The following is a 12,977-nucleotide window of genomic DNA, read 5'->3' on the forward strand; positions in this document are numbered from 1 at the left end:
ATCTCACTAGCAGCAAACGGTGACACCAGCAGCCAGAATATGCTGCCAGCAGATGGAAGCCGATTAGAGGCAGACTTTGGCTCCGACTCTAGCGCTGACTCTAGCCTGGAAATCAAGAAAGAAAGTTTGACTGCGACTGCGACTGCCGGTGCTGCCATGACCTGAGCCGATGAAAAATTCACGCAACTTCCACGGATGGAAAGAGAGAGACAGAGAGCGAGAATGTGGCAAATGCAAAGTAAGAGCCATAACTGAATGCAAAAATCTGGCAAATGGTAATAAAAATTAAAAATCCCCGAGAGTGGAAAGCTGTCTGCCACTTGGGTGCCTCCATCTGTGTCTGTGACTGCCTCTGTGCCTCAGTGTCCGTGTATGTGTGTGTGTGTGTGTGTGTGTAACTAACGGATAAGCCTTGGAAAATTGACGCTGACAAGGCTTGGCCAAAGTGGCCAACGTTGCGTATGCTTAATCTGCCTATTTACATCATTTCCCGCTCTCTCGTGGTACGCCTGTGGACTCTCTCTGGGTATTCCGATGTGCGTGCAACTGTTGCCTTGCTGTGACTATCATTAATTTTTCATATTCATAATCATCTTCTAGTCGGGAGTCGGGAGTCTTGCGCAGTTTTGCCTACTGACTTTTTCCCTCTCCTTTTTTTTTTTTTGCCTCCTTTTTTTCGGTGTCAAAATGTTGTTTCTCTTTCACATTTTTCACGCGATTTATGCACATTTTCCAAGACCCTCTTCCCAATTTAACTTTTAGCCATCTTCCAGACCGTTCTGTTGTTGTTGCTTCTTCTCTTCTCGCGTTGTTATCTCTGGCTCTGGCTCTGGCTCTGGCGCTGCCGCTGCCGCCTGCCTGCTGCCCGTTTCGAATGTTTTACATGCAACATATTTCCCCCAAAAATGGGGATGCTAGCAGCTCGCGAATTTGGAAAGGCTCCTTTTTTGGTTGGGTGTTGATATTTTGATGAATGTGCGCAGACTTCTCGGTAGATTAACATGCGTCGCCTCGGCTGCCAGCTACAACGGGGCACCAGCAGCTGGCCAGACCAGCACTACACGATGTCTGTCTGGGGCTGTATGCAGTGTGGCTAGTGGTAATGAGGATGATGATATCCAGCCGAGGGGTAGGTCAATGTGTGTCCAGAATGAGCGAGGACAATGATTAGATGGGGCTTGGGGGACTTTTTAGATGGGAAATGATGGTACACGTTTTTGAAACCTTAACTAAAGGATGGTTTTTGTAGTAAACAGATAAAGTGTGCAATTTGGTGATGGTTTTTAGAGCCTACGAAGAAAATTCAATTACCTTTGAAAGCGGTCCATTGATTGAATCATATCTAAACCGATCCAATCTAATTCTAATCGCTCTGCCTCTTTCCTTCCAGTCTTTCTTTTCACTTTTCATAGCCCAAGGGTTTTTTTTCTTTTACTTCTAAAATAAATCAAGCATAAAGCAATACCCAATGTACCAATTTCCATTGTACTCCACTACTGCCATCGACTGGAAGTGGAAGTGAAGTCTCAGTTGACCGGCAGTCAGGCAGCGACGAGGCATTTAGGCACTTAGCATTTTTACACATGTAAAGAAATGGCCGACATACAACAACAGCAACAGCAACAGCAACAGCGTCAGCGAAATGTGCTAAAAGTGCGGCAATAAAATGGCCAAGAGAGTGAGTGAGAGAAGACCAAAATACTCAGGGCCCAAAAGGCACATCTCCATCCCATTCAACTGGCTCGGCATCTGCACCGATTCGTCGTTGAGCTGGACACAAAATCGTTAAAATTAGTAGAAAATAGTGTGAAAAACGCCACATATGAACGGCGGGTGCGGTGGGGGGGTATTCCATATCAGTAGAGTTACCCGAGTGAGGTGTTTGGCGGGGGTTTAAAGTAAACTTTTGTTAAGTAAAAGAAACTTTAAATGGCACTTGGGGATGGATTTCGTACGGCTGAATGGTTGAATGCCTGTACTGACTAGACACACAACATATAACAAACCGAGAAGACAGTTTAATTACGGCGTGAAGTTGAGTCTCAGTCTCCCACGTTCCCCCGTTTGTGTACTCTCCTGCTTTTGAGTACTTACGTTTCATAGACGTTTTGGCTTTGCGATTTGTTTAGCCAGATGAGATGAGATTTTAAAATGCAAGCGTGAATCATAAAATGCTCACTTGATGTGTGTGCGCTGCGATGTCACTTTGGTTACTAACTTCGAAGGGGTTAACTTCCCCCCGCTCAAGGCCCTCTGTGGTAGGGCAGCTTCAAAGTGTCTTCAAAATCCACGCAGCGCTTGAGCAGTGGGTGTAATAATCCATTACGAATCCATTCCTTTGACGTTGGGCACCCATAATAATTCTCGTCGCAGTCTGTTTGCTGGCTCTTTGGGTCAGAGGTCAAGTGTTTGTCTCTCTTTTGTGGTTTTTTACAATTTCAAATGGTGCTGGAAGAAGTTTTGTTGGGTTATGGTAAAATAATTGTGTAATTTTTGCCTCATTTTGCATGTTTTAAAAGCCCGATCTTTGCCCTGAACCCTGATGATGATTCGCCTTCCATTAATCGCCGCAATAACTAATTAATTTGAGTTACGCCAAGGCTCTCTCTCTCTCTACAGCCTCATTTTAGCCTCCATGCAAAGGAGCGCTCGATCAACGATCGATCTTTGGGATTTAAATAGAAACGAAGAGCCGTCTCCTCGGGACCTCATGCCGTTTAAAGAACCATTAACGATGGCCTAATGATCGACTGTCCGACCAGTTAATAAATTAATTGCTGCCGAAGAAACAAGAAATACTTGAACTTGCTCATTAGATAGACTTCCAGCGATAAAGAGGCGAAGGAGTAGAAGGAGCCCCACCAAGAGATCTCCGATTCCAAAAGAGATCTTCGATCGTTTCGTTGATCGCTTTATTTGGGTCTGGGCGCATGCCGAATCCTGCTGCTGGCTGGTTGGCATTTTACGAGTATTTGTTCGATAAGTTTCTGCAATTAACAAAACTCATGCGGTGGTCCAATGGTTCGGTCAAGAGTCTCTGTTTTTAATAAAGACAGCATTTGTATAATGTCTTGTCAAAAATTTATTGGCATTTTTGCCAATATTTTGTCCAATTCAATCGGATTGCTGCCTGCCTCCTTGCATTGATCTGTTCAGCGCTTGGGGAGGCTGATTGTGATCTCTGTGTGGTATGCCACTGGAGGTTGGTTGCTGTGGTGTGGTGTGGTGTGGAGTGGCCTCCTCGATAGGCCACTGGCGATGACTGTTTTTGGGGTGCTTGGAGTGGAGTGGAACCGCACCGAACCGAACCGAACCGGCGGGACAATTAAAGCCCCATGAAGTGTGTTGGCAGAGATTATCAAGAGATTTCCTTTGATTTCTTTCAGGTATTTAACTTTGATTACCACGACATGATGGCATAGCATGGCCCGGTGCTGTGTGTTTTCACCTTTTGGTGCTTGTCCTCTCCTCATTTCTCATTCCATTGATTAAATTATGCAAATGCAAATGCAGTGTGGAGTGGAGTGGTGGTACAGTCTGTGACAAAAGGCGTTGCCATGCACGCTTGCAGTTGTTGTTCCTTCCCTTTTGGTTCCCACACCCCCAACAAAATCAGGCCAAAAAAATAAAAACCAAAAACCAAACCTACAACAAAAAAATGAATTTCAGTTTCCCTAATTTCCATCAAATGGCGCTTTGAGTTTTTCCTCTGTGCCTCTTTTTGGTGGGCTTTTTGCTTTTGGCCAAAAAGATTCTCATGTTGGCTTTTGGACTCAACGACGATGTCTCGATGTCTCGATGTCTCGATGGCTCGATGTCGATGTCGTCTCTTGCCCGAGACAACGTCCTCGTCATCGCTGAAGTCTTTTTGTTTGTCGGCTGTCGTTTGTCGGTGGATTGGCGGCTGGCGGTGGTGTCGGTGGATTTTCAATTTCTAATGTAGTGCACGTTACGCCCTGAAGGGATTTTATTTTATTTTATAACCATTTTTTGTGTTTCCTTTTTTTTTCACTTTGTCTTCTTTGATTTTCTTACGGTTTGTATTTATTTATGTGCTGTGGCGTTGGTGTGCAATGAGAGAGGTACGCCTACAGTGGTACAAAATTTGGCCAGCGATTGATGATGGAATAAATTTAATACGAAATAATCCCTAGAATAAAGTGGAGAGATGCAACACTGTAATAAAGAAAACTCTCTTCGTATTGTACATTTTTTCAATGACTCCCAAATGATCACTTCTACATTTTACAGATCAAAGAAATATCTATAAAAGATCGTCATGGATTGTCCCTCACGTCTCCCTTCCATTACTTCGAACGAGTGTATGTTAAATAAGGAAAGCTTTTGAACTATACATTCCGGCATATAATACTTATAGTAGCTAATTTTCTCCTATATTTAGATACAATTTAGATACAATCGCATATTTTCTCAGATGTTTTTAATTTCTCTTAGTTTCTCAGTAATATTAATCTCTTATTCTGTCATCTGTCAACATCTCTAATTCTTCTATAATTTTTTTCCCATATACTGTCTCTAAATATCCTCGCTCCACTGTGCCTGCCCGTTTGCCAGAGTCAACATAAAGAGTGGCGTGGTGTGGTGTCCCCCCCCTACCCCACAAAAGGTATCCGCAAAAACGTCATTTGATGACAAACTTCAAAACACTTTTTGCATGCAATATGCTCTGCGATTTTTTGGCTTTTTTTGGGGTTTCTTTCATTTTCTATTGTTGGTCGAGAAGTAATTCGTTGTTGCTGTTGTTGAAGCATTGTGGATGATTGCTTTGGTCTAGTTGTTGGTGTTACCAGAGGAACGGTTCGACTAGTGCACACTTTTACAGTCAGTCATCCGGGCGATAGATACGAGTAGATAGTCATGATGTCGCGCGGGTTCAGCCCCTCCGAATCGCGAAACAATCAAAATGATATGCAAATGTATGTACACGAGAGTACCGCTACGAAAAAGGCGTGGGTTAATTGTGACTTTATCATGGAACCAACCAAAGAGACAGATACACAGACCGACAGACAGTCAGTTGGAGATGCCAAAAACGAAGGGAGAGAAATAAGCAAAAAAAATCAAAAAAACCACATCCATCCGTTGCTTTTGCGTCCGTCGCAATCGAAAGGAAAAAATCAAATTTATTACAAATTTAAGCATAGAAATCGCACGAATAGAGGAGTCGTCGGAGTCGTCACCGTCGTTGTCGTCGTAGCTATGGCGATGCGGCAAGTTATAGATTTCGTCATAGTATCCATTTTTTTTTTGGATGTGAAAATTTGAAATAAACCTGTCAACAAACACCAACGCGGATTGCTGGCAGTGGAACTGGAACCTCCTGTTGGATGGAGAACTGAATGGTGTGTGAACTTACGAACCTGTGGAGGACCCCCGGTACCCGTAGCCAGACCCGCCTCCTCTGACGGAGACGGTGACGGTGACGGTGACGGTGGGTGGGCGGCGCCAAAACTAAGCCACCAAATCAAAGCACAGAAACACATTAACACGGGGGGCAGCAGCTAACGGATATGGTTATGTTATGTCGTCGTTCCCATAACAAAATCAAATGCCCCCAAGTTTTGACCAAAGCGTAAAAAATTCCATTTTGTTGTATTTGAAAACCCAAACGGAAAAGGCACAACGGCATCCATCAGACATGGTGTATGTATATGAGCCAGAAATCGACATGCAGATGAAGCCTACAGATGGATGATTCCCAGCTCAGACACACAGTTCCTGTCTGTAGAGCAAACGAAAGCCGCGACCCACATATTCGGCATCGGTGCGAAAGGGCAGAATGATAGGACCGGCGGCCGTATCCCTCACCGTTGCATGCATCGTAAAATCTTCCGTCTCTCTGCCATCATTGAATCGCTCGCCACACAAAGGCACCGAATTGATGGCTATAAAATCGTCGGGGCAATTGAAGATACCAGCCCCTGCTTGGCCATCAGAAATGATATCGTTTTCGGCTGAAAGAAAAAGGAGAGTTCTAAGAGGGGCACTTCCCCGATGTCTTTAGAGAGCCCATACCCTCATCTTTGTTGACAATTTGGAAATCTGGTTGATCGCCACCCAATTGCTCCGTGTTGTAGCTAACGCTGCAGACATTTTTCATTCGCGACATACATATGGCGTAATTAAGATTGTTCTTAAAGAAAAATCACTCGATAAAAGCCCAAAGTTAATGCAATTTTTAATGGGGAATACTTACAAAATATGTCGCCTCTCTGTTGTCCACAATGGATCCATCTATGTCATAGTTAAACGACTTGATTATGCCTTCCGTTTCGGTAAAATATTGCAGGCAATTATTGGGCGCCAGATCATCCTCAACTTGGGTGACTTTGATATTGAAGGAGCGTCCACCACTAGAGACTTTTACGAACACGGAAAGATAAACCTTGCCCTCATTGGAGTCGCCCACGTGGATATAAACTGGGGTAGAAGATAAAAGCTAGAGAGCTAGAAGGAGTTTAATAGACTTACTATGCTGCCCCGTGTTGATGCCACAGAGTATGGGTATCTGGAAGTTGGCATTGTGGCCAGAAACTATAAACTGATCGTCCACGCAATCGCCATTGGTGGGGCGACTAAGCTGAAAAGGGGAAAAGAATAAATCACTAAAGATCATAGACCAATCTGCGATTGAAGATCTTCTTCTCAATCGTTTTCGCACCTCAAACATTTGAAAATCCAATCGCAATTGCTGCACTCCCTTGCGCACATTGAGGATCAACACACAGATCATCATCTCTCGCACTGCATTCGGATAGTTGGGGCTCTCAAAGTAAACGATCTGCTGGCCAGTGACATCGCCACAACCGTTGACAACTGCAAAAGTACAAAATATAAATTAGATGCAGGTTTGCAAATGCAAATGGAAAGAGTTTTGGTGGTGATCCTCTTGGACTTTCACTCACAGACACAGCAGACGCCCACGCCCTCGGCACAGCTTTCGGTGGGAATGCCACCCAGGCTCTTGCACTCGAATTCGTGGTAGCACACACCCTCCATGGTGCGTATGTCGCCCATGGAGACGCTGCATTTGGTGTTGGGAAACTTGATCACCTCGAACAGACTGAGGAAGCCTTTGCCCCGCGACTTGGGCGCACTCGGCTGCTTCAGTATGAGATTCGCTTCGATGGGTGAGCCAAAGAGTAAGTTTTTCAGCGTCTGCTGGGGCTGCATAATGGAGCTCTTGGTGCTGGACGGAGCAGGCGGCATAGAAGGTCTTGCAGGTGGTCGCAGTGTCGGTCTCTTTGTGGGCTTCATCTCTGGCGGTGGAGGAGTAGCCTCCGGACTGGTCATCATGCCATCCATGCCATCCATGCCATCCATTCCTGGCGATGGTGAGGGTGATCCTTCCTCGGGCAGTGGGTCTACAGGTGCGGATGTTGTGCGCATGGGTATCGTTGGCTCCGGCTCGTCCGGATCCTCCTCTGGCGTTGGCTCTGGTGGCGGTGCTGGTGGTGGCTCTGGTGTGGCCATGGGCATCTCTGGTGCTGGCTCTGGAGCTGGTGACTCATCCTCCTGCGGCAGTGCAAACAGTTTATGCAGATGGAAGCCAGGCTGATAGCGCATCGTGTACTGGAAGCCAACGCCCTCCATTACCATGCCACCAGGACGCTCGGTGATGGTTGGGCCACGCCTACTCCTGCGCATTCCCATGGTCACAAAATCATTGCCACCGACCACGCCCACATAATAAAGCGTCAAAACGAGAACGCTTATCAAGGCGTTGCCACGCATCGACGACAACATTATTAACGGAACTTCAATCAGCGACTGTCGTCGAGAGATGCGTTTGCGTCTGCCACATGCCACCATATGCTGCCACATCTGTGGTCTTTCTTTCTTTCGTCTTTGCTTTGATGCTTGCTGCCTTTATTAGAGCATTAATTGTTGCCTTTCCAGAGATTTTTCAACCTTCACTTTTTGCTGCCAGCTAAAGTCACGCTACTCTGATTGCACTTTTGCAGTGTCTTGGAACTCCACTCTTCTGATGAGTGATGGTGTGGCAGTGGCATAGACTATTGTTGCTGATTCTGGTGTTAGGCCTACATTTGAGGAAGCTCTTTGGGGTGGGATTTGCTGTTAAACTACAGAAGAAACGATGCCAAACCTTCACAAAATGTTTCTAACAAGGCGCACTGTTGTGGCAGCAAAACTCCCAACACTTCCATCGAGTCACACTCACAAATGCCCAGCCACTTGTGTAATGTAAAACCCCCCATTAAAGCCCCATCGATGTCATCTTAGTTTGGGCTAAAAATCTGCTCAAATGCTAACGAGAATATCGGATATCGTAAAGCAATGCATAAATTTCGATCAAAAATCAATTAAAACTTTCATAATTAATTATGCCAGACATCAGGCGACACAGCCGCCATTGCAATCAGCAATCGTCTATCGTTTATGCAAATGCATTTTGCATTTTGCAATACGAGCCATCAATATAATATCGAAATCTTCACAGCGAAATCGTTTCAATTGCAAAATTCCAAATCGAAAGAGCACTCGAGCTGCGAGCTGCGAGCTGCGAGCTAAGTATGCAAAATGCCACAAGACTGAATAAATTCGAAACAATTTAGCAGCTTTTTTATGCACACGATGCGAGTGGTGCATCATCATCATCATTACTACTAAGAGCAGCATTGCAGATACGATGAAGTGGCATCCACAGAGATGATGATCATGCAATCCACTGAGAGCTCATCATTACGAAGTCCACACAACACAGAGAGTGAAGAGATGATCATAGACACATGCATCATGCACAACAAGGTTAAAAATTGTTAATTGTTCGTCAGAGATCCCAACTGCAATTGGTATTATTATGCAGGCAACAACAATTGTTAGTTAAAAGCCGCCCCAATCCCCAATCCCCAGTGCCAGCTGCCTGCCTGCCTGCCTGCAATTGGCGTTGGCGTCGTCTCCCAACTATAAATAATTGCACACTTGACAAATAAAACAACTGTCTATGGAAAATATGATGTGCTTGCTGCCAGTCGCTGTTGTATTTTCCGAAGCTTAAAACTGGATACATTTGACGCGACAATGCGGGCGTTTAGTCTTAAAGATAATCATTATGAGTGGAGTTTGAATGGAGTGGATTTCTGCTTTGAGGTTTGAATGGAAGTTGCGGCTTGTACGATTAGAAGGGGGGCGTATTTGGTATTTCGTGATTGTGGAATAAAATTGCAATTAATCATGAGAGCTACCAATTATTATGCATTCAATCAATTAGCAGGGAGCCACAGATCGTGGATTGTTGTAGCTAAAAAGGTGGGCAATAAAATTCAAGACATTTCAGGCAGATTTTAAACAGTTTTTGCATGTTCTTGGCGCTTTTTTCGATAGCTTAAGTCAATTCTTATTACACATTAAAACTCTTACTAAAGTCTTTGAAACTCTTCTCTTTGTAGCAACACTTTGCATGTTTACACAGCACTACACTCTGCTACACTCCACTCCAGCTGCTGCTGCTACATCTGCCAAAGGGGCAACAAAGTCTGCCTCAAAGTCTGCTTAGAGATCAGAGACCACAAAGCAAAGCAAAGCTAAGCAAACGGAGACCCAGAACCAAACTCGAAGCGAGAACCAAACCCAATCAAACCACACGTACAGACAATTCCCAGCCATTAATTGAATCAAATCGAACGTTACGCATGCGTCATGCCACAAAATGACAAAGGGAGCCGCCACTGGGAGAGGCTCACACATGCAGATGATCATAATAATGATGATGATGATGATGATGGTGCCAGCCAGCTACGAGGAGACACAAGCTCCAGCTCTATGGAGAGCCACCTCCACTCCACTCCACCAACAGCAAGAGACAGACGCAGCAGCAGAGTCAGAGGCAGACGCTGTGCTGGAAGCCGTTTGTGTGAGTGTAGACAATATTGTTATTGCTATTACTTCATGTTATGTTATGTTATGTTCTGTTCTGTTCTGTATTTGTAGTGAGCAAAGTGGAAATCGCAGTTGGAGACCCTCCATAGAACAATCAGGGAGGAGACTCCGGGGCTCATGGGCTCTTGGACTCAGGAAAGTGGTGACCAAATCAAACTGCCTCTGGACTGTGTACTGTGACTGTGGTTAAAGCCCACTTAATTGACATTTAGTGGACACTCGAATGCAAATGCTACTCTGAGTGGCAAGGAGGATATGCACTGGAACAAAAAAAAAGAGAAAGAAAATGAGAGCCTAGATTTCTGCACACTCTTTGAAGTGCACAGTTCTCCTTCCTGTGGATTCCTTTTGGAAAGATTGAGAATGCAGTAAACGTAAGTAGAGGTTAGACCTAACTACAATTATATTCTATGATTCATTGTTCAATTTATTACATTTCAGGCAACTTCAGAGGCAACCTAAGCGCGGTAAGTTATAGAAACTTTCTACTTGGGGGATCCAAAAGCGCTGGCAGATGATTACTCTCTGACGAAGGCTATGTGTAGCAGATGGGACTATATGGGACTCCTACTTTTTCGGATGTTTTTCTCGCAGTGCACTGCACATACCAAAGCGAGTGTCAGGCTGCGTGGATTTTGGCTGGGCGCGAGCAGTTTTCCTTTTCGAACTTGAATGCTCGTCTCTCTGGGATCTCTCTGCTTGCATTCTAATACTCAATCCCGTACCGATTCCCCTCGTTGCTAGTAGCTCCTCCAACCTATACGTTGATAATGAGCATGTTCTGCAGTTGCCATTCCTGTTGCTCATGATTTCTGAAGATGCGACTGCAGCAGCAGAAGTAGCATTCGAAGAAGTAGCTTCAGTAGAAGTAGCCGTCCCAGACATCATTACAATATAATTGATGGGTTATGGCCGCGCTAACGGTACTGGCCAAAATGTTTCTTTGGACTCTGTATTTTTTTTTAGCAGAAGAGGGAGGAGAAGTAGTAGCCAGTTTTTGGTTTGAGAAAATTATCATTGTTCCGTTTGACAGCTGGCGAGGAGTTGTGCGTATAGTCATGGGAGTTGGTTTCTCAGTCGCTATGCAGTTTGGCTATGAATATGGAAAATGGTTTTAGGTGCCACCAAAACGGGCGCGTAATGTGAGCCGCTGACATAGAAAACTACTTAGGATTTGCTTAGAAATACAAAAAACTAGATAGAAAATGTATGAAGAATGCAATGAATTCTACGCTTAATGCGGAGAAATTATTGAAAACCCGAGAAGTGATTTCTGATTTATAGTTTGCTGCAGGAAGCATCGAAATGAACTGATTTTGAGAACAGAAATATTGACAGACATGAGATACAAATACCCTGACTACACAAATCAATTCCCAGGACCTTTCAGTCTTCAGGAAAAAAACGGAAAGCTCTATAAAAACGATCAAGAACCGCCCTGCTATATAGCTGCGCGAGCGAAACGAAATTTCTGGCCGCATTTCGCTTGAATCAAAATCGACTAAAAACCCTATGCATTTCAATGTCATTTGGCAATCGAACAAAAAAGCAGCAGGCGAGTAGCAAGGCAGAAGGCCAGGGCATTGAAAGTATATCTCAAAAGTGTATCTGTATCTGCATCTGTAGCTGCTAGCAAATCGAAAACGTTTAAGCAAAAAACGACCAGAAAAACACACCAGAAATTACAGCGAAACATTTGCGGTTACCGCATTTTTGTTTCTGTTTTACTTTACTTAAGGTTTTGTTTTGTGTTTTGTGCTCTTTTTTGCTGCGGTCTTAGCCATAATGCCGCCTAAACCGCAGCTGTGTTTTTTCCCCTGGCCGATACGCTGCACGCACCACAATGGAGATATGAATGAGGATGTGGATGGATCGCGCGCGAGCTCTGCAGGAGAGAATGCAGATGGAGCTGGGTCTCTGGATGTGGTTGAGGTTGAGGCGGAGGCCAATGGAAAGTAAACTCCACTCGATGTTCGGGTTGATGCCCATAAATGGTGCGTTAATTAAATGCTTTATTAGCATAATGAAATGGGATCAAAGATTCGGCCATAGCAGACAGCTGAAGGCAGCTGCAAAAGGGTTAAAAGAAATTAAAGGAGAAAATGTATGTGGAATGTTTTGAATATTAATAGACTTAATGCTGCAAAACGTAATATCAATCCTCACATAGAAGTCTATTTCATTTCATTTCAAAGTTTCAAGCTATACAAATTTAGATTCTCCCCAGAGACCCCAAAGTAGAGCCCCATAAAGTGCGTCTCGACCGCATACCCTACAGTTTTTGAACTAATTTTCAACGGGTATTAAGTATTAAGTATTAAGTATTGCTACGCTTTTTTTCCATAGCCAATGCATGCAAAATGAGCACCGAAAAAGGATGCCAGGCGGAAGCTGCTTTATTGTTACCGTTTTTGGCTCTGACTTTTTGTCAGGTCGTTGCCTCTGGCCCCTGGGGCTGTGTTGTTTGTGCGTTGCTGTGGCCAACACTTGTTCGCCTGACCTGAAGCTCCTTTGTTTTCTGGAGTCTAAAGTCTACAGTCTGTGTGCGTTTTTTTTTTGTTCGGGGTAGATCTCTCTCCCCGCTCGAAACCATTGATCAAGCGATCCCATAATGAGCGATAACTGCAGTTGGTGTTTTTTTCTCTGGTGCTGCTGCTGCTTACTGTTTAGATTTGCTTTTGTTTAGTCCTGAGATTGAGAGCGGTATTTTATATGGCGTTTTTTCTTCTGTTTGCTGCTCAGTTACGTATCTGGCGGATACATTAAGTATCCGCGTGTAGCGGCATTTTTTCTTTGTCTCTCTCCCGCTCGGAGGAGCAGCAGGAGGAGGCAAATTAAACTGTTAACCATGCCATGTTTAGCTGCCATTGTTCGTTCGACTTTTAGCATTAGCCAGGGGGTAGCCAGGGTATAGCCAGAGCGTAGCCAGTGGTATCCAGGGGGGGGGGGGGGGGGGGGGGGCGGGGCAGCCCCCACACCACACAGGGGCGGGTGTGCGGGGGGGGGGGGGGGGTGCGTGATCGTCTGTGTCTGTTGTTTGTTTTCCCATGTGTTTG

At 44.8% G+C, this 12,977-nt stretch overlaps 1 protein-coding gene across 1 annotated transcript; it reads right to left on the reverse strand.

The window, feature by feature from the left end:
• Window positions 1-5,627: 5,627 nt before the first annotated feature.
• Window positions 5,628-7,939, reverse strand: LOC117586151. The gene is made up of 6 exons (XM_034276049.1): window positions 6,927-7,939; window positions 6,683-6,837; window positions 6,493-6,601; window positions 6,218-6,441; window positions 6,037-6,154; window positions 5,628-5,975 (listed from the first exon to the last, which is right to left on the reverse strand). Exons 1-6 carry the CDS (start codon window positions 7,843-7,845, stop codon window positions 5,725-5,727), a joined length of 1,776 nt encoding a protein of 591 aa, XP_034131940.1. The 5' UTR covers window positions 7,846-7,939; the 3' UTR covers window positions 5,628-5,724.
• Window positions 7,940-12,977: the final 5,038 nt, after the last annotated feature.

Source organism: Drosophila guanche, unplaced genomic scaffold (assembly GCF_900245975.1).
Source record: "Drosophila guanche unplaced genomic scaffold, DGUA_6, whole genome shotgun sequence".
Taxonomy (NCBI): Eukaryota; Metazoa; Arthropoda; class Insecta; order Diptera; family Drosophilidae; genus Drosophila; species Drosophila guanche.